The sequence below is a fragment of the Bos javanicus genome, chromosome 4, assembly GCF_032452875.1.
Source record: "Bos javanicus breed banteng chromosome 4, ARS-OSU_banteng_1.0, whole genome shotgun sequence".
Classification (NCBI taxonomy): Eukaryota; Metazoa; Chordata; class Mammalia; order Artiodactyla; family Bovidae; genus Bos; species Bos javanicus.
This window is the reverse complement of record NC_083871.1, coordinates 115,239,994-115,265,786: the sequence shown is the minus strand read 5'-3', so window position 1 is coordinate 115,265,786 and position 25,793 is coordinate 115,239,994. Positions and strand designations below refer to the sequence as shown.

General features: G+C 50.5%; 1 protein-coding gene across 21 annotated transcripts in view; it reads left to right on the top strand.

The window, feature by feature from the left end:
• Positions 1 to 20,542, top strand: part of KMT2C (lysine methyltransferase 2C) — a 253,773-nt gene extending 233,231 nt beyond the window's left edge. For 11 of the 21 annotated variants that reach the window (XM_061415258.1, XM_061415254.1, XM_061415267.1 and 8 more), the window contains 17 exons: positions 1,067 to 1,279; positions 1,959 to 2,123; positions 3,555 to 3,696; positions 3,816 to 3,963; positions 5,265 to 5,443; positions 5,532 to 5,668; positions 6,800 to 7,049; positions 8,242 to 8,381; positions 8,750 to 8,857; positions 9,684 to 10,803; positions 11,682 to 11,818; positions 12,630 to 12,772; positions 13,026 to 13,194; positions 16,774 to 16,890; positions 17,077 to 17,150; positions 17,412 to 17,520; positions 18,557 to 20,542. In XM_061415258.1, coding sequence (XP_061271242.1) covers positions 1,067 to 1,279; positions 1,959 to 2,123; positions 3,555 to 3,696; positions 3,816 to 3,963; positions 5,265 to 5,443; positions 5,532 to 5,668; positions 6,800 to 7,049; positions 8,242 to 8,381; positions 8,750 to 8,857; positions 9,684 to 10,803; positions 11,682 to 11,818; positions 12,630 to 12,772; positions 13,026 to 13,194; positions 16,774 to 16,890; positions 17,077 to 17,150; positions 17,412 to 17,520; positions 18,557 to 18,649 — 3,444 coding nt within the window. In that variant the 3' untranslated portion in view covers positions 18,650 to 20,542. Of the gene's footprint in view, positions 1 to 1,066; positions 1,280 to 1,958; positions 2,124 to 3,554; positions 3,697 to 3,815; positions 3,964 to 5,264; positions 5,444 to 5,531; positions 5,669 to 6,799; positions 7,050 to 8,241; positions 8,382 to 8,749; positions 8,858 to 9,683; positions 10,804 to 11,681; positions 11,819 to 12,629; positions 12,773 to 13,025; positions 13,195 to 16,773; positions 16,891 to 17,076; positions 17,151 to 17,411; positions 17,521 to 18,556 lie in introns of those variants that run through there. The other 10 variants (XM_061415275.1, XM_061415259.1, XM_061415274.1 and 7 more) reach the window with 8 other exon arrangements.
• Positions 20,543 to 25,793: the final 5,251 nt, after the last annotated feature.

Below are 25,793 nucleotides of genomic sequence, written 5' to 3'. Positions count from 1 at the left end.
GACGGACGGTGTATGGCCTGCAAAGCAGAAGGTATTTGTTGTTGTCCAGTCACTCAATTGTGTCCACTCTTTGAGACCCCATAGCCTGCAACGCATCAGGCTTCCTTGTCCTTCACCATCTCCCCAGGTTTGCTCAAACTCATGCCTGTTGAGTCAGTGATAAGATACTCACCTTTTGGCCTTGTACAGAAAAATGTTGCCATCTATGCATGATGTTATTTAGACTATAATCTGTAAACCCCCAAAGATTCAGTGCAGAGCACATTAAAGTAAGTCTAGGAACTGTACTTGCCTATAGCCAAGTATTGAGTGTCAAGTTTAGAAATAAAGACTCCTAAAAAGAGTCCTATATCTTTAAGGTATTGATAGCACTGCCCTTAAAAACTTCTTTAATGCCTAGTTTGTTCTTAGCCGTGAAGATGAAAGTAAAGGAAAGGCTTATTTGTTACTGTGTAGGTCTCCTTTCAGTGGCTCGAAGTGTGCAGCGGTTGGTAATCGGTCATATGTGTGGCTGTGGACTCACTGGAACGAAACACGTTGTCTGTCTGCTTCACTCTCTGAGGCTGGCTGGGCTTCGCGACTGAGAGGCAGTATGCTTTTCTGGGCCTGGCAGTGGCTTCCACACACCTGTACTTCACCCCTTCCTAAGGCGAGCCCGGATAAGGCGCCGTGACCACTGTGCAGAGACCTGCACAGCCTTCGCGTGGGGCGCCTGTTCCCCCAGCCCCAGAGCACCCTTTCCCAAGCCCAGAGAAGAGGGGGCTCTGGACTGTCAGCGGCTCCAGGGCAGGCGGACAGGCCAGGGGTTGCGCGTCTCTGAAAGGGGACGAGCTCTTCTCTGTCGCCAAGCTTTGCAGCTGTTCCTGGTTTCCGTACCTGAGAGTCGTGTCTGAAAGGGGGGAAGGCTGTTCTCATGAGGCTGGCCTTTTGAGGCCCCCATCTTCCCTCCTTAGCTTGGGGTACCCACCTGGGGAGTGTGTGTCTTAGGATGGAGCTGGGTTAGCAGGAATTGAAAGTCAAGCACGTGGATGGTTCACTGCTTTCTTAACCTTTCCAATTACACTAGCAAACTTTGGGGGCTCAAGTGCAAGGTGGTTTTGGATGTGGCAACAACCAGTTGCCAAAAACAGATGGAGGAAGTGAAACCAAGAAACAGCGAAGCAAAAGGACTCAGAGGACTGGGGAGAAAGCAGCGCCTCGGTCAAAGAAGAGGAAGAAGGAGGACGAGGAGAGACAAGCTCTGTACTCCACCAGCGACACCTTTACCCACCTCAAACAGGTGAGTCTCCTGGAGAGCCCCTGTAAATTTCAAGGAAGTGAGACGTCAGATGCTTTTTCAGCCCTATGTAACTCTTGGTTGCCATCATTTCCAAAAAGTAGAGGGGTAAGAGATATCTCAACAAGGAGCCTAATAGATTTCCTGTTTGCAAGCAAATTGCACCTCCTCTATTGGCACCCCAAAATTACTTTAAAATAGCTGGATTGTCGAGATTTACTTACACTCTAAGGGAGCAGCCTCAGTACCCAGGAAAATTCTGTCCTCATTCCTTGTGACTCTGGACGCAGAGAAACGCAGGCGTTGGTCTCTCCCGTAGTAAAGTCCATCCTTACACCTTCGTGGCTGTCGCAGAAGGTGGGAGACAGCTGCTGAGGGGGCCGCTGGGGGCACCGAGCCTCAGGTCCGCCCCGAGTCTTGCTCAGCCGCGAGAAGGAAGGTGTTTTCTTGCTAGATGCCTGGCAGCATCTCTTTAAGACAGATGAGGATAAGGCTCATTTTAAAGTATATCTCAAAAAGATCCTGTAGTCTCTCTCACTTATTCCAGCATTTTGACACTTGAAATTTGTAAGTCTTATTTTTCTCAAGCCTTATTTGGCTGAGTTGCCGTGGGTCTTAGGAAAATGGAGAAACGCTTGCTGTGTTTGCCGTGTACATCACTCTCAAATGTGTTTTTCAATAGCAGCTCTCTCTGCTCCCTCTAATGGAACCGGTCACTGGAGTGAACTTTGCCCACTTTCTTCCTTACGGCAGTGGCCCGCTTAATAGTGGGAATCGGCTTCTAGGAGCTTTTGGCAGTGCCGCCCTTGAAGGGGTTTCGGATTACTATTCTCAGTTGATCTACAAGGTATGTTTCTCTGCCCAGCTGTTGCCTTGCCTCCTCTTTTGGATACCATAGCCTAATTGGTAGAGCTGGTCTCGTTTTTCCATCTAGTTTACATCTAATCTTCCAGGTTCCATTTAAACTTGAGTTCAACTCAGAGGTTAAAACTTTACCAAGTAAAGTGTTTTCCAGTATAAACTTCTGAAATTTTTGTATAGGTCAGAATACGCACTGTGGAAAAACATCCATTATGTGTTTCTGTGATAGGGGAAAATACTTAGTGTCTTAGAAATCTTTGTTAATTCTTAAGATGAATCCAAATTCATAGTAAATAGAATAAAAAAAAATGTAGTTAGGAATTTACCCTAAAAAATACAGTGAAAAACCCCGAAAAATATGTTAAGTCTAATAATTTAGGTACAAATTGCGACTATGCATTAATCCTTAGGCTATTAAAATAATACCAAACTAAACCATGTCTATCCTTTGGTATGGTTTTTTTTTTTTTAAACAAAGTTTTATGATAGGCTCATTAAATATTCTTGACTTCACATCCAACTTGTGTAAAGCAATCTTTTTTTTTTTTTTTTTTGCAAAAGTACTTGAGAGCATCATCAGTGTCCCTGGGGCGTCTCTTCTTCAGCGTTAAAGTCCTTCTCTTGTGGTGCTCTGTGTATTATCGTGGTCCGCTTTCCTCTCCAGTTAGAACCTCTCCTGACTCTTGTAAACGCCTTCTCTTCTGATGTGGGCTGTTCTCCACACAGCCTCATCGTCTTCGTGAGCTCCTAGGTCTTTGCAACACGTTAGCCTGTGCCTTGCACTTGGTCAGCATGATGGTGTTGGTAGATCCCAACAGTTCCCGAGAGACAAATGAGTCAATGACAAAGTGGTGACAAGCAGGGAGAACTGTTTGGAGAGAACTACATTTCTAATGGCTAAATCCGTTTAGTATTATTGCTACTCCTTTTGCTTCTTTTTGAGATTTCTGGACAATCCAGATGCTAATACCTAAGATATGAGATGCAGTTATTGGAACGGGATCTTAAATTCTCAAATTTTTGATAGAACTGGGGCATGTCTTAATTACTATTTATTGGTTGAATTTAAAGCTATCCTTCACTGGCTTTAACAGTGAAACTTGAAGTGAGTCATATAGAACTGAATGAGGCACAGTGTCAATTTGCTTCTTAATTTCAAAGCTGAGTACGCAAGCTGGGGAAAGCGAGCCTGTGGGTAGTGTGTCCAGAGGATTGTGGGTATCTGCTCCACTCAAGAGCCTCCTGGCCTGCACGTCTCTTTTTCTTCTTGGTGTGCACTTTAGGAATGAAGATGCATCTGATTACATTTCTGTAGCCTTGCTTCCCTGTGCTAAAAATTCACAGAACTAAGTTTTAGCAAGGTCGTGGCATATTTGCTCTGTAGCATATAATTTTAAAATTTTTTGGTCTCCTGCAGCAGAATAATTTAAGTAATCCTCCAACACCCCCTGCCTCTCTTCCTCCTACACCACCTCCTATGGCTTGTCAGAAGATGGCAAATGGTTTTGCAACAACTGAAGAGCTTGCTGGAAAAGCTGGCGTGTTGGTGAGCCACGAAGGTAGGAGGCCAAGCCCATGCGTGCTGATGCACGCGGCGAGATGGCAGTCAGGTTGTGGGGTTCTTCCCGCCCATCAGTTCGGCTGAACGTACTTGGGGGTTTGTGTTTTTACTTTCCAGTTACCAAAAACCTAGGATCTAAAGGGTTTCAGCTGCCCTTCAGACCACAAGACGACTTGCTGGCCAGAGCGATTGCTCAAGGCCCTAAGACTGTGGACGTCCCCGCCTCGCTCCCAACTCCACCTCATAACAATCAGGAGGAATTAAGGTAGGTGTTCCTTGTTCTCAAATACTTTTTAGTTACTTCATTTATTAAAAAACGTTATTTGTGTTTGTATATAGCATAATGTGGAGAAGGAAATGGCAACCCACTCCAGTGTTCTTGCCTGGAGAATCCCAGGGACGGGGGAGCCTGGTAGGCTGCCGTCTATGGGGTCGCACGGAGTCGGACACGACTGAAGCAACTTAGCAGCAGCAGCAGCAGCATAGCATAATGTCTATAGGAAAGGCATGTAAAAACACTTAAAAGGTAAAATTTGGTGAGTAATCTTCCTCAGAATTTAACCGTTATAAAACATTCTTACGATTAAATAGAATTTGTGCATTTTTAGAAATCTCCTGATACAGGAAATTCAGCAAATAATCAAATAGACAAGAAAGCAGTGGGCCATGCACAGTATTCCATGAACAATATTTCAAAGGTCATTGTCCAAGGTGAAGTTCCTTTGCTTTATTAATGAGAAAGCTGTGGGCCGACTGGGAGGCCTTGTCCAGAGTTGGGATCCAGGTCTCTTCCTCCTGCACTCACTGCTGGGTTTGTGCGAGTTGTGAGTCAGGACCCGTGTGGTGGGCGGCTTCCTAGGTATGCGTATTTAGTGCCCACCCTGGGTTGTTGAGGGACCCTCTCCCGTCTGAAACGCTGCTTCTCCCCACATCCTTCAGCACAAAGGTGTCTGCTCGGGGACAGGCAAGACCCCAGGCTCTCGGGCTTCCCTGCCACGTTTAGCCCAGGACACACTTGCCTTCCAGCCCCAGTTGCCTTGGTAACCTTTAGCTTCTGGTCTAGCCTCTTCTGTTTTTTTCACCTTAACTTTATTCATTAAGAAAAATACAGGCCTCTGAAGCCCAAGGCCTTCAGATTCTCACCCTTCCCCTAAGTCAGCTGCAGCCATAGGAGAGCTGTCTGCCCCGAGACTGGCCACGTGGGGGACGCACTTGCCCCTCTGCCTGCACACATGTCAGTGGTCTCGCTGGTCTGGGACCCTGCAGGGCTGGGAGCCTTCTTTCTGTGCTGAGTTACAGATGGAACATCTTCCTCCTCTGGCAGGTCTTTAAACTTGGATGCTGAAGCTTTAGTCATAAGACATGTACATTTCAGTTACTTTATAGTTCAACACATTTCTTATTTTTTCCAAGGGATTTCCTATTTGGCCTGAACTGAATCTGTGGCTTCTTGTGTTGCCATCACTGTGCACTCACAGTGAGGTCACAGGCGTGACAGGCGGGGCCGCTGCGGGAAGCCCCCGCGGTGGATGTGCCCATATGTCACACGTGTTTCCCCCCCCTCAGGATGCAGGAGCACGGGGCAGAGCGGGACAGCCCCGACAGCTTTGTCCCCTCGTCCTCCCCTGAGAGCGTGGTCGGGATGGAAGTGAGCAGGTACCCGGACCTGTCGCTAGTCAAAGAGGAGCCCCCGGAGCCTGTGCCGTCCCCCATCATCCCCATCCTTCCCAGCAACGCCGGCAGAGGTAGGGGCACCCGGCATGGGGCAGGGTTGGCTACTGCTTGAATCTAGAAAAGGCTTAACACACAGCTTGTCCTTGCTGTTTTTTTAAGGCTTGGAATCCAGAAGGAATGATATCAAAACTGAGCCAGGCACTTTATTTTTCACGTCACCTTTTGGCTCGTCCCCAAATGGTCCCAGGTCGGGTCTGATATCTGTGGCGATCACCCTGCACCCTACAGCTGCTGAGGTAAGGGTGCACTGGCTGCTTGACACTGTAGAAGAGCACCAGGCGAGGGCCAGCCGAGCCTCCCTTCACACGCCTGCTGCTCCGAGCGCAACAAACCAATCTCAGCCGAAGCCGAGACAGAAAGGGCGGAGTGGAGTCAGAGCTCGCGTTGTTTTACTAGAGAATGTATAGACAGAGCACTCCTTAGAGAGAGAGAGGGTGTGTGTGTGTATGCGGAGCACTCCTTAGAGTGTGTGTGTGTGTGTGTATGCGCGGAGTACTCCTTAGAGAGTGTATGCGTGTATGCGGAGCACCCCTTAGAGTGTGTGTGTGTGGGTATGCGGAGCACTCCTTAGAATGTGTGTGTGTGTATGCAGAGTAATCCTTAGGGTATGCGTGTACGCAGAGCACTCCTTAGAATGTGTGCGTGTACGCGGAGCACTCCTTAGAGTGTGTGTGTGTGTGTGTGTGTGTACGCGGAGCAGTCCTTAGAGAGTGTCTCTGTGTGTACGCGGAGCACTCCTTAGTGTATGCGTGTACGCGGAGCACTCCTTAGTGTATGCGTGTATGTGGAGCACTCCTTAGAGTGTGTATGTGTGTACGCGGAGCACTCTTTAGAGAGCAACCTTTTGATGACTGTTTTCGCACAGACAGTTAAGCAGTGAGGAACTTTATCATCAGCTGTGAACGTGTTCCAGTTCCCGTATCAGACATTAGTACGTTGCTGAGGACTCTCTTAATTCTTGAAGGCGTGTTGTTGGCAGCCAGGCTCGTAGTCGCTGACGGGGTGTTTCGGTTGTCCACAGAACATAGTGGCTTGTTCTCGTAGATTAGGGCAGACTTCCGCCAGAGCTGCAAGAGTCCACTTGAAGGAAGCTTCTGACCAGCTGCAGAAACCATGGCAAGGCTTATTATTAGCTCATTGCTCGTGCTAAACGTCTAAAACAGTCTAGCGCTCTGATGGACACTTAGCGTTGGTCGGAGCCCCTGTGCGAGGGCCTCTGTTTATGAGAGCCTTGTTTGGACTCTGAGACTCTCGGGTCTAGTAAGAATGGCCGGATTGCTTGCAGTGCGTGCGCTTGTCCCGGCGTGCGTGTTCCCCGGTGTCCTCTGTTCCTCTGGGCGGTAACGCAGCGTTTGCCTTTGTTCTAGAACATTAGCAGTGTTGTGGCTGCATTTTCCGACCTCCTCCATGTTCGGATTCCTAACAGCTACGAGGTTAGTAATGCTCCAGATGTTCCATCCGTGGGTTTGGTCAGTAGCCACAGAGTAAACCCAGGTTTGGAGTATCGACAGCGTGTATTTCTTCGTGGGCCTCCACCAGGATCTGCGCGCCCTCCCAGGCTAGCCAGCTCTTTGCACCTGAAGCAGCCTAGCACGCCGCTCCCTCCGGCAGGCAACGGTGAGCTGGTTTACGTGTCACTAACTCGAAACGCTTTTGACGCCAAAGTCACGCGCCTCCTCTACAGTCTCACTTCGGTCTCAGCGATTAACAGGTCACACGCCGGCCCTGGTCCTTGGTGGATTAACCCCCGTGTGTTCTGTCTTCTGTGGTGACCTGACCTGCGGTGCCTGGGGATGCATTAGAGCCTGCATCAGCGGGGCACTGACTGTTCACCCCCAGACCTGTTCACCCCCCTGCCCACTTCACCTGCGTCCAAGGGGCAGATAGGCTGTCCCACCTGTGTCCTTTCCCTTCTCTTCCACGCCGTCTCCAGGCCCTTCTCTGCCGCAGGCACTATTCCCGCTGCCAAGAGGGGTGGCCCTTGCCTCAGCCATGCAAGGCCCCCCTCCCTGGCCTTGCCTTGTGTCCCTTGGCTCTTCACTCACCGGGCTCCTGCGTCTCGTTCATGCTCACCTGCTGCCTGAGCCCAGCCGCGCTCGGGCCTCACTGGGAGAGGCTGAGTCCTCAGCTCTGGCCACTCAGTCACTCCGGTCCGCCCTGCTTCTCCCCGTGAACCTCCACGCCACACGAGTGTTGTGCTCTGCGGGGACCTCGGGCCTTCTAATCCGGGTCCTGACCTAGTTTTTATCTTGGCCCCGGAATCTCTCTGTCTCTCTGACTTTCCTGTTGCACTCACATGAGACTCTGGTGCGTGAGCCTCTTCACCTTCCGTGAGACATTTCGTGTCATCGTCACCTTCAAGCAGAAGCACTCTCCCTCCCGACTCACTTCACACGTAGACTGGAGATGACACGCGTGTGTCTAGGGTTCACACATAGACTGGAGATGACACGCGTGTGTCTAGGGTTCACACGTAGACTGGAGATGGCACTTGTGTGTCCGGGGTTCACATGCAGACTGGAGATAACACGTGTCCGGGGTTCACACGTAGACCAGAGATGACACGCGTGTCCCAGGTTCCTTCTGCGCTTCTCCCAGCTCCGTGTCCAGCCGTGTGAGGAGAGCTTCCTTTCCTTGTCCCCCAGTGTCCTGCACAGAACAGACGCCCCGCAACCACTGCCTAGGAGACGGCTCCCAGGGAACAACGGGAGCAGCGTGCTGTGCGCCGTGCCCGGCAGATGGGCACAGTGCCGCTGTGCAGCCGGCTGCTGCTCGGTGCTTGTCACTGACACGAGCGCTCTGTCCCCAGGTCTCTCTGGATACAAGGATGCCGGTCTCGGTATCTCAGAGAGCGCGGCGCTCAGGCCCCAGTGGTGCTGTCACTGCAAGGTGGTCATTCTGGGCAGCGGCGTGAGGAAGTCGGTCAGAGATCTGGCCTTCGTGAGCAAGGTACTCGGGTGTTCCCTCCCTGACCTGCTGTGTCCTGGGCGCTGTCCCTCTCCCGTGTCCAGAGGAGCCCGTTGATGGGCCCGTGGGTGCCTCCTCCTGGAAGTGGCGTTGGCACATGTCTGATGTGCTTGCAGCTGCAACAGCCTGTTCTGTAGGATCCTAGCAGAGGCACTTACTTTTAAATAGAGTGAAATATGGAGAGTTTGTTAATGTGTTTTCTCTGTGGCTAAATTATTCTATGCTAAATATTGGCTTGTAGTTACTTTTTTGCTACATTTAAGAACAGCAGCAGACACTGCTCTGTGTGGATCCCCTCTCTGTTGAGTTTTGACTTGTTGAGCTGCCACACCCTTCTCTTTGCTTTTCAGGGTTCCCGAGACGGCCCCAGCAGAGTGGAGAGGGACATTGTCTTCTGTAGTAACAACTGCTTTATTCTCTATTCATCAACTGCACAAGCAAAAAACTCAGAAAGCAAGGTGAGATGCAGACTGTCTCAGTCCGAATCTAACTTTTTAACAAGCAGTAGTGCCCGGTGTAATAAAATTCAAGCTAAGTGCCAAATAAATTTAGACTGCAAAATATACGAGCCTCGAAGAGAGAAGTTGTTTTTTTCACCAGATAGTTGCTTATGTCAGTGTACAGCGCTGCCTGCTGCTGGATTTTTGGTGAGGCTTGTCTTTTTTCAGAATGTGGCTGGATGGGGAGAACTTGGCGGGTTTGCTATTGATTCATTTAGGATACTTTATATCTAAACAGAAACTAACCGGGCTTTTGTCTCAGCTCAGCCCCTTCAGTGGGAGCCAGGCAGCCTCTGAGAAAAAGTTAATACGACTTATTGATAGGGATATCTTCCCCATCTTTCACATATATGCCATTTATTAAGCCTAGGATTAACAAACAGGAATTTCAGAGGGTGGGACAAGCTTATAGAAGATTTAAGTTCTCATTTGGTTTCACAAAGAACACTTTTTCATTGTGTAAATTACATTCACTCCTGTGGCAACACTGAGTTTTCGGGCTTTATGATGATTTGAAACAGGAGGATCCATGAAAGTTTAAGCGCAGAACGTTCTCCAGAGTTAAGTCTTTGTAGAGAAACCCTCCCCCCCACCCCGGTCAGTACCTGACAGGTGCACGCGGTGTGGTGGACGCCCCGCGTCGACATCTGCTGTGCATGCTTCCTCACCACTCGCCTACAGACCCACACACGCTGGTAGAACTACTGCCTGGTTTCTTGTTTTAGGCAGAATTGCTTTTGGAGCTTTGGGATGACTCTTTTGAGTGTGTTTCTTGATTGCACAGGAATCCGTTCCTTCGTTGCCGCAGTCACCTGTAAAAGAGCTGCCTTCCAAAGCGTCGCATCAGTACAGTAACAACATCTCCACGCTAGACGTGCACTGCCTCCCACAGCTCCAGGAGAGAGCCTCGCCCCCGGCATCCCCTCCCATCTCTTTCCCTCCTGCTTTTGAAGCAGCCAAAGTGGAGGCAAAGCCTGATGAGCTTAAGGTCACAGTCAAGTTAAAGCCTCGGCTGAGAACTGTCCACGGTGGGTTTGAAGACTGTAGGCCGATCCCTAAGAAGTGGAGAGGGATGAAGTGGAAGAAGTGGAGCATCCACATCGTGGTCCCCAAGGGGGCCTTCAAGCCCCCCTGCGAGGAGGAGATAGATGAGTTTCTGAAGAAGCTGGGCACCTCCCTGAAACCCGACCCTGTGCCCAAAGACTACCGCAAGTGCTGCTTCTGCCACGAAGAGGGCGACGGGCTGACGGACGGGCCGGCGAGGCTGCTCAACCTCGACCTGGACCTGTGGGTCCACCTGAACTGTGCACTGTGGTCCACGGAGGTCTACGAGACCCAGGCTGGCGCCCTGATCAACGTGGAGCTGGCCCTGCGGAGGGGCCTGCAGATGAAGTGTGTCTTCTGCCACAAGACGGGGGCCACCGGCGGCTGTCACCGGTTCCGCTGCACCAACATTTATCACTTCACTTGCGCCATTAAAGCACAATGCATGTTTTTTAAAGATAAAACTATGCTTTGTCCCATGCACAAACCAAAGGGCCTCCACGAGCAGGAGCTGAGCTACTTCGCCGTCTTCAGGAGGGTGTACGTGCAGCGTGACGAGGTGCGGCAGATCGCCAGCATCGTGCAGCGCGGCGAGCGCGAGCACACCTTCCGCGTGGGCAGCCTCGTCTTCCACGCCATCGGCCAGCTGCTCCCGCAGCAGATGCCGGCCTTCCACTCGCCCACGGCGCTCTTCCCCGTGGGCTACGAGGCCAGCCGGCTGTACTGGAGCACGCGCTACGCCAACCGCCGCTGCCGCTACCTCTGCTCCATCGAGGAGCAGGACGGCCGCCCCGTGTTCCTCATCAGGGTCGTGGAGCAGGGCCACGAGGACCTCGTCCTGAGCGACTCCTCGCCCAAAGGTCAGGCGCGTCCCTGCAGCCTGAGGCCAGTGGAGGGTTCGCCTCGCTGCCCCCAGGTCTCCTCACGGTTGTGTCCTGGCAGCAGGGTGGCTCTCCGCTGACACGCGGGTCCTGGCTGCCTCGTGTGCCCCCTTGTCTTTGCCACACTGTTTCCAGACGCTAGACTCCTCTACGTCAGGACATACGTATACATTCCAGCAGTTTATAAAACAGATAGAATGGCTTCTAGGTAAAGGTTGCCTGTCACCTTAGGGACCCTCTTAACATCACCTAGAAGGTGGGAAAAAATAAAGCATATTGTACAGATTGTCTTATCTCACGAGCATCAGATACTAAATTTAGAGCCAGAAATGAGACGCTTAGTTTTGGCCTCTAGGTTAGTTATGCCTAGATTGTTGTTTTTTATTGATGTAGAAAGTGGTGCAGAACTGCTTTTTTTAAATAAGTTTAGTAGGGTTTTTTTTGAAAAAAAGAAAATGCTCTAAAGATAATTCCAATGAAATATCAATTTCAGATTCTGATTTAACTGAGAGGAAAGGATCTATCTGCAGGTGTTACTTAAGTGGATTAATCCTTTGAAAATCTGATACGCTGCATGGCCAGCATGAATTTCAGTTATGTTAGACTTTACTTTCCAGCTTTGTTTAATTCTCTGACCGTAGCATATTCTTTCCCCCAAAACTTTATAAAAAGTCTTTAATAAAAAACTACTGCCATCCGATAAGCAGGTGATAACCTGCCCATGGGCTTTACTTGGATCCGGTAAGTCTTTGTGAGCGGTGGGTCTTCATTTTGCTTTTGTTTTTATATGGCTTCCTTTTTCCTCTTTACCTAAGAGCAAGTTTGGTATTAGAAAATGTCTTTTTGTCCATATGTAGGTGTTTGGGATAAAATTTTGGAGCCCGTGGCCTGTGTAAGGAAAAAATCTGAAATGCTGCAGCTTTTCCCAGCCTATCTGAAAGGGGAGGACCTGTTCGGCCTGACTGTCTCTGCAGTGGCACGGATCGCCGAGTCAGTGAGTGCGGGGCCGCCCTCCTGTCCCGCCACACACATCCCCTAACACCGGGCGGGGTGGTCACTGTCCCCACACTTGCAGGGAGTGGCTTGGCGGGTGATGAGCTCCTGCCTGAGAGGAAACAGGCCTTCGTGAGTCTCCTGTGTCCGTGTTGACATGCTGAGGCAGGTCACAGGGCTCAGGGTCTCCGGGGCCAGGTGTCAGCCATGCAGTGGGGTGAGGCCCCCGCTCCTGCGGGGCGGCAGGTTGGTGCCCAGCATTCACATCCACTCTCCTGCCAAGGCCCAGGTTGGTCACTAGCACGTGGCTGGATTTCCTGAGCCCTGAGTTCCCTGACGCCTGCATGTCAGACACATGCGATAGTTTTACACGCAGTGCGTGTGGAAAGCTGTGCAGTTTGTAAGGCATTGTTTTCAAGAAAGTTGCTGATGGGCTTACTGTGGAGGAGAGAGGCCCCCCGGAAGCCAGCATGTGCTTCGGTCGCACCCTACCCGAGTGCTGTGCCTCTGTCACGCCTCTCACGGACAGGGTCCACAGGAGATAGGCTGTAGAGAAGGCCTGTAACGCAGGCGATCTTGCGAGCTGCCCTCGGGTCACCCCAACTCCAAGGACCCGACCGCAGTGAGCTCGCCACGCAGTCAGGCTCTGAGGGCAGCGGCTTCTGTCCGCAGAGAGCCCCGTGTTGCCGGCGTTCTGAAAACGTCGACACGTTGTCATCACAGAGTTGAGTTTGGGGCGTGCTCTGGCGGGTCTGTCTTGCCTGCAGTAACTCGATCACATGAGTTACCTGTCTGTCTCTGCTTCTCTCCAGCTCCCTGGGGTTGAGGCATGTGAAAACTACACCTTCCGGTATGGCCGTAACCCCCTCATGGAGCTTCCGCTGGCCGTCAACCCCACAGGTTGTGCCCGGTCCGAACCTAAAATGAGTGCCCATGTCAAGAGGTTTGTGTTAAGGTATTTTGTTTTGACTTCACATAGTACAGCCCGGGGTTTCTAGGCCTCCTCCTGGTTTCTGTGCTTGATTCGTCTGCTGCTTACACACCCCGCTGTCCCTGGCTGTGTCTGCGGCTTACCGCAGACTCGCCGCGCGGCCCCCTAGGCGGCTCCCGTGTGTGTGCCTGTCAGCGCCAGCTTGACCCGCCCGGGCCCACTCAGAGGCGTCTTCAGTCTCCCTTGTGTTCTCCCTGTCGGCGTCCGCCGTCCGCAGGCCTCACACCCTGAACAGCACCAGCACCTCCAAGTCCTTCCAGAGCACCGTCACCGGGGAGCTGAGCGCGCCCTACAGCAAGCAGTTCGTCCACTCCAAGTCGTCGCAGTACCGGAAGATGAAGACCGAGTGGAAGTCCAACGTGTACCTGGCCCGGTCCCGGATTCAGGTGAGCAGGGGCTGGGTGTCCGGGACAGCGAGAGGCAGGCGGGGCTCTCTCCGGGAGAAGGTGGGCGTCCGGCGTGTGAGACAGAAGGCTGCAGCCTGCGGGGAGAGACGCCCTGTAGGGAAGTGGCGTTTGAGGCCCGGGCGCTGGCCGCTCCATCTGCAGTCTCGGGACGCAGACGCTGTTCTTCCCCAAATGGGAGCTGGCCTCTGAACACGTCTTCATATTGTGCTGAGACCCGACGGGATGCACGGGAGACGTGGCAAGCTCACTAGGGCTAAAGGCACTTGTGAAAAATACAAATGAAAATGTTTTCAAAAGGTGCCCAATTTTGGAAGCCTTCTTTTCATGAAATCATCTTGTGTTTTCTGATGGGTAGGTTGTGGAACAGGTGAATCATTAGTAAACAGATAAAAAATTAGTCTCGAGGCTAACAGGCATTCAGGTTTACCCAGGTCACACTTCCTGAGGCGGGTCTGAGAACCCAGGTCACACTTCCTGAGGCAGGTCTCAGGATCCACGTCATACTTGCTGAGGTGGATTCCCGGACCCAGGTCACGCTGGCCGAGGCAGGTCCTGAGGTGAGTCCCGGGACCCAGGTCACACTCGCCAAGGCCATGTCACACTTGCCAAGGCGGGTCCAAGGACCCAGGTCACACTCAATGAGGCGGGTCTCAGGACCCATGTCACGCTCGCCGAGGTGGGTCCTGGGACCCAGGCTCTCCCCCAGGCTCCTTGTGTTGCTGAGTGAGGTCACCAGTCCTCGTTCTGTGCGTTGGCCTCAGTGTACACACCCACAGCATCGTCAGGGCCTGTTGCCTTTTCCTCTCTGAGGTTTGCTCCGATCCACCCCGGCCCTGCTGCCCTGTTCTGACCACCCGCCTCACCTGTGGGCACCGTGCAGGCCTGCCCGCCCCTCCTGTGCGGTCCCAGTCACAAGCCACACTGGTCCCTCAGGTAGAAGGTGGCCTTCACATGCTGTTCATCCATGTTCTTCATGTGGAAACTTTTAGGATCTTCTTCTGACTCACTATTTCAGTGTTTTAGCAAAGTGGGCCCGTTGCTTTCCGCAGTGGTGAATCCTTTCAGCCTAAAGCAGTGTGGCCATGAGTCTAAGAAATGTTTCTGTGCTGATTCTTCTGCAAAGTCCTGCCTCTGTTTGTCTGTACACGAATACCGGGTCCCTGAGATCGGGGTCTCGTGGTGTGGCCCCAGCCCCCCAGCAGTTTGCCCGGGTTGCAGGTTTGTGGTCCCTGGCCTTACCGAGCCTGGCCCCCCAGGTGGGCCCGTGATGGTCCTCCTGCCGCCGGAGAAGACTCCGTCTCAGCTCTGCCCTCTGCATGGCCTTGTTTCGGGGTTCCTCGCCTTACTCTGAGATGCTTTTGCGTGTCGTCTGCACCTTCTTCTCTTTGTCTTTTCCTCTGCCGCTTTACGTGTTGCAGACGCGTGCTCTCTCGCATCTCTGAAGGAGCGTGTGTCGGCTCCTAGGGCCATCAGTGCTCAACTTCCGCCCCCGGCCACGCCAGTGTCCTCTGCTCAGTGGCTTCTCCGCTTAAGATGTTTCCAAATGGCTTGTTCATGCCTGCCTTCCTGCTTCTCGGTGTTGGTTTCATTCCCGGTCGTGTGAAGGCTTTTTAACCGCCCGTGTTCGGTCCGTCATCTCTTTTGAGGGCCCTTGGTGTCTGCTCGCCTTTTCCTTCCTTCCTCTGTCGCCTCCCTTCTGTCCACATCCCGGGTCCTTGTGCTAACAGCTTGTAAAGACCCTGTTTTTCCCCGTCTGCTGTTTTGGCAGCACATACATGTCTGTGTGTGTGGGAAGGCAGGGTCATGTTACCTACACATTCCTGTGTCTTCCTTTTCTCGCTAGTATTCAGGCACCTCTAGCTCCAATTCATTCTTCAGTGGCTCTGTCGCTTTCTGTGAAACGGATGAGCTGTGATTGGTGAAACCATTGCACTACTGCCGAGCGTTTCTTTTGTTTGCAGTTCTTTCCCAAAACAGCATTGCCGTCAGGACTTGTACAGATACCCATGTAACTTCTGTGGAGCGTGTGCTCCCAAATGAGATTTCTGCATAGAAATACATGTACTTTTCATTTTCGTAGACATCGCCTGTTTTCTACACAGGCTATAACTGTGTGCTCTTCTCCAGCAGAGTGTGAGCCTTTTTCTTGTTTCCCACTTGAAGTGTTAGGACCTTTTATACTCTTGCCGCCTGTTAAGCACAGACTGATGCTGTCGCCTCGGCTGCAGCCTTTCGGGTTTTCCATTTGTGTTTCTTGCTGAACTGCGTTGCATATCCACATCCTTTGTCCATTTTTCAATTTATAAAAACTTCTACTATTTGGCAAAAGATGTGTTTTAGAGGAAAATACCTCAGTAAGTGTGGAATGTTTTTTACTATAGGCATATTAATTTTTATACAGTCAAACAGATACAATTTTCTATAGCTTCTATTCTTGGTTAAGACTGTAGATTGCATATGTAGTTTCTTAGATTCTTTTTCTTTCAGTGATTTTATTTTTTGTGGTTTAAGACAATTTTTTTTTCTTCTGTTGAATAACCAGTTGTGGGGACACCATTTAATATTATATAACCCATCCATATTAAACTGAATTTCAATACCTCCAAGCTACTTCACAAAGTGTTCGCGTGTGCCTGGCTGTTTGGATTCTCGGTTCATTTCCAGTGACTTCTGGTCTCTTTCACTGAGCTGTACTCATCTCCATGCAGATTCTTTTTATATATCCTGCTTTGTCACATCGAAGTCACATCTGGAATTGAACACACAAACCGCATGAGTATGTCTTTTCAGAAGTTAACTCTCACCCCAGAGTCTCCCAACAACAGCCCCCACACCTACCATCTATTCCCAGATGATACTTGACAAGGACTGTGTCCGGTGATGGGGATCTTCTGGTCAGTTTAGTTGAGAATGCAGAAACTCACATTGTAATAGGCCCTTAGTTAGCCCTGGTCCTGCTTCATAATTTTTTCATGTCCTTTTAGAAATCATGGTGGGATAAAATAAATAGCAGAAGCCATTAGCCTGTTTAGTTGGTGGGATCTGGGTGTGATATCACGTGCAGGAGAAGATGTGTGAAAGTCACTCAGTCGTGTCCGACTCTGCGACCGCGTGGACTAGACATGTACAGTCCATGGAATTCCCCAGGCCAGAATACTGGAGTGAGCAGCCTTTCCTTTCTCCAGCGGATCTTCCCAAGCCAGGGATCAAACCCAGGTCTCCCACATTGCAGGAGGATTCTTTACCAGCTGAGCCACCAGGGAAGCCCACCAGAAAAGATGGCCAGATAGAAACACTTTGTAAAAATGCCCTCAGGGTTTAGTGTAAAAAAAGACAAACAAGGGAGTGATACCATGACTTTTAGGTGGAAAAATTAAATATCAAGTCCAGTGTTAAGGGTCCAGATGAGAGCGAGGTCAGTACAAAGTCACTTGAGTTCAGGTGGGGTCTTCCGGGGAGTCTGCTGTGACTGAGGGCAGGACCTTTGCCTGAAGGAGCACGCAGGCCTATTGTCCACGGAAGCCAGTGGCTCTGAGGCGTGCGTGCGCGTTTCCGCAGGGGCTGGGCCTATACGCTGCCCGGGACATCGAGAAGCACACCATGGTCATCGAGTACATCGGGACCATCATTCGGAACGAGGTCGCCAACAGGAAGGAGAAGCTCTACGAGTCGCAGGTGAGCCCGCGCCCTCCTGCGCCTGGGGCGCCTAGGGCCAGGGCTGGCTGTGACCCTAGAAACCACACCTGGATAGTCGTGTGTTTTCCCCGTGTTTTCCGTCGGCGTTACCGTCTGCGAGGCTGTCACGGGATCAGTGAGCCTGGCTTAACAGGCGACGCGAACGGGCGTCGGTTTCTTTTTCAGAACCGAGGCGTGTACATGTTCCGCATGGACAGTGACCACGTGATCGATGCCACGCTCACGGGAGGGCCTGCCAGGTGAGGCGGGGGCCAGGGTGGGGGGCCCTTCAGTCACGGCAGGAGTTTTTACTTAACGTTCTTCCCGTGCGTTTGGGAATTCTCTGGCGGTCCGGGGTTAGGACCTTCACTGCCGGGGCCGGGCTCCCTGGCCGGCCGGGGCGCTGGGTCCTGCAGCCGCGCCACTGTCTGTGTCCGTGGGTGCGCGTGCTATGAGTGGGCAGGTGAGAAGGGCCCGCCCGGCTGTTGGACGGTGAGCCATCTCTGGACTGCTGCCCGCAGGTACATCAACCACTCGTGTGCGCCCAACTGCGTGGCGGAGGTGGTGACCTTCGAGCGCGGCCACAAGATCATCATCAGCTCCAGCCGGAGAATCCAGAAAGGAGAAGAGGTAAGCTCCGCCCCTGCCCGCCCGAGGCGCCCGCCCACGCTCCCCACCCTCGCGCGCTGGCGCGGGGCCCTCCCTTGATAAACGACGCTTGCGCGGAGCTGACGGCGCTCAGGTCACGGCACTGGCGCCTCTGTGGCCCCGGGGTGACCCCGGTGCTCGTACGCCCTCCGGACCAGTACCCGCTCCCAGGTTCTCTGCGAGCAGGTTTCTGGAGCCTGGCTCCTCCCTTAGTCGTCCCTTCCCTCCGCCCCGCGTGTCACCCGTGAGGATTGACATCAGCCTCCGTCATCGCCTTGATGTTCCCCGACATGGTCACAGACGTGATGAGCACGTGTCGGGGCTGAATCGGGGGCCCTGGGAAGCGGCTGCCCGGCAGGGCGGGTTCTGTGGAGGCCTCCCCTCTTTACGGGAGTGAGGAACCCGAGGGTCTAAACTCGGTTGGAGCCTCCAGCCCTTCCCTGAAACGACGCTTGTACTTTGCGGTCATCTTACTAGAACGTGCTTTTTTAAATCGAGCTGACCCAAGGCTCGTCTTGCATCTCTCACTAACTGGATGTGAAAGGACCCATTTGAGGCCCCGAGCCTGGTGCCCCCAGGCGGGCGGCGTGGCCTGGGGACAGCGGAGGCCCCCCACTCCTGGCCATGCCCCCCACCCTGCTGGAGTTGTCGGGGGCCCCCTTGACGCCCCCCAAGCCTCTGCTTCATTGTGCAAGGGAGCCGCCCTGAGTCCTCAGGGAACAGCTGTAGGTGGTGGGAGTGCCACGAGGAGGGGGAGCCCCCCAGGACCGCGGGGCGCCCCGAGGGGCGGGAGGGCTGCTTCGTGTGGGGTGCCGGCCGCGGCCTGTCCGTCCTCGGCTCGGGGTCCGGGGGAGGCCGTCCCGCAGGCGTGCAGCCGCTCTGACCACAGGGCTTCTCACGTGGGGACACGCAGGCCCGGGGAAGTCCCCGGTGACCGCGCTGCCGTCGGGCGGGAAGCGGGGGAGGCCCGGGCGGCTGAGGACGGGAGCGGCCTCTCACTGTGTGTCTTTGCGGGCAGCTGTGCTATGACTATAAGTTTGACTTTGAGGACGACCAGCACAAGATCCCCTGTCACTGCGGAGCCGTGAATTGCCGCAAGTGGATGAACTGACGCGACCCCGCGCCTCGGAGGGCGGCTCGTCCCTGGGAGCAGCGAGTCCATGCACCGTTGGAATTTCGCAGACAGAAGAGAGGTTTTTGTTTCTGTTTTATGACTTTTTTGAAACCTAGCTCCTGGGAGTCCTGATTTCCTCGGTCCTTGAGTTAAGTTAGGAGCACCAGGAGGAAGCCGACCGAGGCCCCCTGACCCGAGCTGCCGAGGTCGAAGATTTGCAGAATGGTCCAGCACTTTTTTGTTTCCTTTCTTTCTTTCTTTCTTTCTGTGGGCGGGTTTTGTTTCCTCTTGTTTCTTTAGTCTCACTAAGGAGAAACTTTTACTGGGGCAAAGAGCCGACGGCTGCCCTGCCCCAGGGCGGGGCCTTCCTATGAATGTAAGACTGAGATCACCAGCGAGAGGGAGATGTCCAAAGTGCTGGCCACGGCCTTATCTGAGGAAGGGGCAGGCCCTCTGACTTAGGAGTTTTTTAAAACTAAAGTAGACACCACTGAACAAGGAATGTACTGAGATGACTTCCTTAGGAATAGAGCTAAGGGACAATAACTTGCACTAAATACATTTAAATACTTGATTCCATGAGTCAGTTTATGTAGTTTTTGATTTCTGTAAAATAAGAGAAACTTTTTGTATTTATTATTGAATAAGTGAATGAAGCTATTTTTAAATAAAAGTTAGAAGAAAGCCAAGCTGCTGCTGTTACCTGCAAAACTAACAAACCCTGTTACTTTGTACAAACATGTAAATATTTTGAGAAAAAAATACAGTATAAAAATAGTTATTGACCAAATGCTACCAGGCTCTGCAGCAGCTCGGGTGCTTATAAAATGTTCATAGGGATGTTACAATATAATTTTGTTATTAAATATGCCATTATAATTATGTAATAACCAAAATTTCCACCTAGAGTGTTTGGGGCTTTTTGGAAACTACAATCTATTAGTACTTGTTTTATACACCTTACTTCTGATAGAACGGAGTGTATGCTATGACTACAACTTTTATAGCTGTTTTGGTAACTTAAACTAATTTTTTCACATTATATTGTTGCATCCCTACTTCTTCAGTCAGGTTTTTTGTGCTTTTACAATTTGTGATAACTGTGAATAACTGCTTAAAAACAACCCCAAATGGAAGCTGAATTTTTCTTCAGCAAAAGTAGTTTTGATTAGAACTTTGTTTCAAGCCACACACAAAACAAAAATCATGTAAGCATACTAGGATCATGTAGCAGGAACTCAAATTTAACTCTCTAGCTTATTTAACACAAAAATTTGAAAAAAAAAAAAAAAAGGAGAGATGTGACTGCTTGCAACTGCAGGACCCTGGCAGTAGGGTTTCGGAAGATGTAATTTTAAGATGTGTTCGTATGAACTGTTTGTTTACATTTCTTTAATTAAAACACACACACACACAGTTTTGTGTTTGCTTGTAGAAACTTAATCAGCATTTTGAACCAGGTTAGCTTTTTATTTTGTACTTAAAATTCTGGTACTGACACTTCACAGGCTGAGTGTAAAATGAAGTTTTTGTGTGCACAATTCAAGTGGACTGTAAGCTGTTGGTATATCCAGTGACGCAGTTCTGAACTTGTAATGTATATGGCATGATGTATTTTTATCTTACAGAATAAATCAATTGTATATATTTTTCTCTTGATAAATAGCTGTATGAAATTTGTTTCTTGAATATTTTTCTTCTCTTGTACAATATCCTGACATCCCACCAGTATTTGTCCTCCGGGTTTTTGTTTTGTTTTCTGTTCTGTATAATAGTATCTAATGTTGGCAAAAATTGAATTTTTTGAAGTATACAGAGTGTTATGGGTTTTGGAATTTGTGGACACAGATTTAGAAGATCACCATTTACAAATAAAATATTTTACATCTATTTAAGCTGCCTGAGTCTCTGTTAGCGTTCCGGTCTCAACTCAAGAAACCGATGAGCGTTTGAACTAAACCAACAGGCTGGTCTGCCCTTTCTGAGTGAGTGGCCTGTGGATGTAGTCAACTTGCTTCTCTCTCTTTTTAGATGTAAGTTCATAACTCAGGCCAAACAGACTCTTTCTGTGGTTGGGTAAAGAAGGGTAACTGGTTTCTTTTTAGGATGTTTTCAAGGCCAAAGTGAAAAATCTTCCTGGTGTTTCATTCCCTTGTTTAAAGTCTGTTTTTATTGTTAAATTCAGTCCTCTGATTTATTTTTGGAAGCAGCTCTTCCAGACTTGCTGTGTGTAGAGACTTTATTTCTCCTATTGCGTGTATTTCAGATTTAACTCAAAGGAGTTGCTAAGAATTAAACTGCCTAGAATCCCACTCAATTTATACACCAGCTTGTGCTTCGTGAACAGCCGAAAACAGCTTCTGCACCGCGCGCTGTTACAGCAGGTCTCCAGGCATCCGTCATCTGACTGGTCGGCGTTTGCTGCTCGTCGGAAGCCGCCCGCGTCTGCGAAGCTGTCCGTCGGGACGGGCCTGGACGAGCCGGCGTCCGGCAGGGCTGGGAGGCCCTTCTTGGGCAGCCATTTCTCCTCGGATCCCACCCCGCCTCTCACCACCCAGCAGGCAAGGAGGGAGACCTGGCGTCGCCGCCCGGCCGGCAAGCAGGGCGGTTCCGGCCGCCAGCGCCTCTGACCTGCGTGAACCTGGCTGCTTTCTCTGGGCCCCTCTGGTGACTGTGTCTTTCCAGGTCTAGAAATCCTCATTGGGTTTCAGAATTCATGTGTTAATGCTGTGTTGGGTTATGTTGCGCTATTTTAAAAACTTTGTTTATTCTGGTGGCAGTTTACTGATGCACGTCGGTTCATTTTGAAGCTCGTTCTGGAAGCGTCCTGAGAAGGAATCTGACCTGAGAGGGCACACGGGTGCCCTGGGTGTTGGGTGAGGGGCCTGCCTTGGCCTGTTGAGGTCACAGCTTCCCACAAGTTAGTCTCTCCTTGGAATGTGTTCTAGGCTCATTCTCGGGGGGTCACACTTAGCCGTGGACAGATGGACAGAGCCAGACTCAGAGACTCGTCTGCACGTTTCTGGACCCTCTTTCTCGGTGGCTCCTTCCTGCCCCACATTTCCGTTCTGCAAATTCCAGTCCGTATGCCCCCCAGCTCGCTCTCCCACTACAAGAGCACACTATGCTTCCAGTCGATCCCTGTTCCCGATTAGGGATCTACCCAGAGGCTTCCTCCTGTTTCCTGTCCCATGTGTGGGTAACACACAGGCCTCTCAGCTGTTGGCTTGTCCGGAGTTGACCTTGTCACCTAGGTACGTCATGGCCATTACCTGCTCTGAACGGATGTGGGGGTCTGCTGGGCGGAACCCCAAAGCTGCACCACGGTACCTTCTCTGTTTCCTCAGAACCCGTCACATCAGTCTGTTTGTTTTAACCATTTTAATGGTATCTGACTGGTTTTAACCTGTATTCTGTATTTCCCTGATAACCGTCTGTGACATTTAACCTTTTTCATACGCGGAACCATTTTATGCATCGTTCCTTAAGAGTCTGTGAGTATTCTGTCCATTTTGAAAATCGGTTTAAATTTTTATCTTTAGCAGCACTGGGTCTGAGTGGCCGTGTGTCGGCTGCTCTCTGGTTGCCATTGTCCACTCACAGTGGGCGGGCTTCCCACCGTGGTCACCTCTCCAGTTGCGGAGCTCGGTCTCATAACTGCTGCACACGCTCAGCTGCTCCGGGGTGCGTGGGATCCTCCCGGCCCAGGGCTTGAACCTGTGTCCCCTGCATTGGCAGGCAGAGGCGTCTCAAGCACTGACCCACCAAGGACATCCCTTAAATTAATTGAGTTTTAAGCACTTCATACAATCCGGGTACAAGTCTGTGGTGTATAGACTTCTTCCTCAATGCTGTCTTCATCAGAAGATTTTAATTTTAATAAAGTCATTCATTGATCTTTGATGACTGCTTTGAAATGAGTAAAGAAATCTTTGCCTCTCCTATATGAAGAGGTATTTGTCATTTTTCTCTAAAAGCTTTATAGTTTTATTTAGATCTATGACCACGTTGAAATAAATTTTGTGTATAAGATAGGAGTCAAGGTTCATTTTTATCTGTAGGAACAGAAAATTACTTCTAGCACCATTTTTATAAAGATCCTTCACTATCTCTGGAGTTTGCTCAAACTCATGTCCATTTATTTAGGTTTTCTTTAATTTCTCTTAGCAATGTTTTGTATTTCTCACTGTACAAATCTTATTTTCATATTTTTGATGCTATTGTAAATTAGTTACAATCCCAGTTTTTATTTTGAACTGTCTGTTGCTATAATGTGCTCAGTTGCTTCAGTTGAGTCTCTCTTCGACCCCATGGACTGTAGTCCGCCAGGCTCCTCTGTCCGTGGGATTCTCCAGGGACGAGTACTGGGGTGGGTTGCCATTTCCTCCTCCAGGGGATCTTCCCAGCAGAGGGATCGAACCCAGGTCTGCCTTCACCTCCTGCACTGCGGGCGGATTCTTCAACCACCTGAGCCACCTGGGGAGCTGTATCAAGGCACAATGCACTGTTTTCACATGTTTGTGTTTCTTGGCTGCGCAGCTTGCGGACGTAGTTCTCTGACTGGGAGTTGAACTTGGGCCCTTGGCAGCGAGAGTCCCAACCACCGGACCCCCAGGGAGTTCCCACAATTCATTTCTGTGTTGACGTTTTGTCTTGTGGTCCTGATAAACTCCTTTGGGTGCCTGTGCTGCAACTGATGCACCCACCCCGACACATCATTCTCGCCCACGTGCATTGCTGACGTGACACTTCACGCTTGCTTTTACTTTGTGGGTTCTGACTGCTGTGTGACGTGTGTCCACCTGCGTGAAAGGCTCCTCCACAGCAGTAGCTGCCCTGCCTGAAGAGTCTTGTGCCCTGCCCATATCTTTCTCCCCGCATCCTGCCCCTGGCAATGAGCGATGTATTACTGTCTCCGTGGTTCTCCCTTTTCCAGAATGTCCTGGAGGTGGAATCATACAGTATGTAGGCTTTGCAGGTGGCTTCTTTCACTAAGTAACGTACATTAAAGATTCCTCCAGTTTTTTTGTGATTGGATGGCTTATTTCTTCTTAGCGCTAAATACTCCATTGTCTAGATGGAGTGGTTTACCCGTTCGCCTACAGAAGGACATCATAGTTGCTTCCAGATTTTGGCGATTACAAATGAAACTGCTGTAAACATCTCGTGTGCAGGCTTTTGATCGTATGATGCGTTTAGCTCTGCAAGAAACTGCCAAACTGTTTTCCCAAGTGGCTATACCCTTCTGCATTCCCAGCAGCAGTGAAGGAGAGTTCCCACTGCTTATCTGTTTTTAACATCTGCAGAATCTCTAGTGATGCTGCCACTCAGTATTGATGTTGGTAATTTCTTAATAGACAATTTATCAATAATCTTATCCAGCTTTGGTTTCATTAACTTTGTGTTTTCTCTTTCATGTCTGTCTAGTATGTCTTCCTTGCTTTTCTAACTTTTTCTACTTTAAGGTGGAAGCTTGTCATTAATTTTAAACCTTTATCCTTTTCTAATACAACTCAGTTCTATAAACTTCCCATGTAGTGAGTGAGCTACATCCTGTAGTCTTTGATGTGTTTTCATTTTCAGGCAGCTGAAAATAGCCTTTTGGTTTCTTTGGGGACCCACAGAGTATTGGGAAATAAGTTCTTGGTTGATCTTCCAGGTATCCACCCATCTATCTGGCTAATTTCTGTTGTTACTGATTGCTACTATAATTTGCACGAGTTGAATTTATATAAATTTACTGATTTCTTTAACGTGCTGGAATGTGATCTCTGTGGGTAAATATTCCATGGGCACTTAAGTAGGATGCGTGTTCTCTGTCAAGCTGGTTAATAGTGTTGTGCATTTTAGGTTTTCTTTGTCCTCCTGTTCCATCCACTTGTTTGGTGACACAGTTGAAGTTGTGTTGTTAGGTTTATAGATGCTTGAGATTATAAAAGGGGTATTATCTCCAGGGGTATTCTTTGCTCTGAAATCTCCTTTGTCTAATATTAACTTAGCTACTCTGGCTATCTCCCAGTGGGTGTCAACATCCATATATCTCCCATCCTTTAACACTTGCATCATCATCTTTACAGTGAGTTTCTTACAGGCAGCGTATAGTTGAATCTTATATTTTTATCCTTCTAACTGGGCACACTGACCCATTTACATAGCTAGTGCCAGCCTGTTGGTGGGAGAGCAAGGTCCTCAGGTTTGCTTCCAGGGCCCAGGGGTCCCAGAATTGGTATCAGATTGCTAGTGGCTGGTCCGCAGGCTGCGGGGCTGTGGTTTTCTCTTGGCCAGTGGATGAGGGGCGTCCTGAAGCTCGAGCGGGTCTGCTGCCTGTGTGCTGGTGTGTGGGGCCAAGCCCTGGGGGTCTGAAGGCACCTTGTCTTAGGTGAGTGGGTGCCCGGTTAGATGTCTGGTCAGAGATGTGCCTGCAGGTTGCTGGGCCAGCGGGAGAATTCCAAACTGGTGTTCACCAGCACACCCAGGATAGAACAAGCTCCCGGAAATGGATGCACCAGGGTCTGTCCCCAGGATGCCTCCTGCCTCTTTCTTTGGGAACTCTGCAAGAGCAGTAGGTAGGTCTGTCTGCCCCAGGCTCCTTTGCAATTAACTGCTTCTGCCCTGGGTCCCAGAGTGTGTGCAACGGTGTGAGCGTCCTCTCGGGTGCAGTCTCTACTTCCCACGGCTCTCTGTGACTCCTGGAAGTAAACTGGACTTGTCTTCCTGGTGCAAGACCCCAGGGCTGGGGCGCAGCGTGGGGTTAGGACCCCGCATTGTAATCACTCTCCTGTCTGTGGGTCACACGCCTGGGGGATGGGACTGGACTAGGCGGTGACTCCGTCCTACCTGTGTTGTTGTGTGGACGGAGAGGGTCTTTTCTGATGATAGGTTCTGGTCTTTTTCATCAATGGTTTTCCTGCAAATAGTTGTGATTTTGGTGTGCCCATGAGAGGAGGCAAGCTTAGGGTCTTTCTGCTTCGCCATCCTGACCACTCTCTCTCCTCTTAGCTGCTCCAAGATGTCATAGGGGCTGGGCTTGGTTTTCAAGACTTTGGTGAGGCCACACAGGCACAATCCGGGCTCAGGAGGACCCGTTTATATCTAATCAAATTATATTTAATGTGATTATTGATTCTGACCTTTGAAGTAA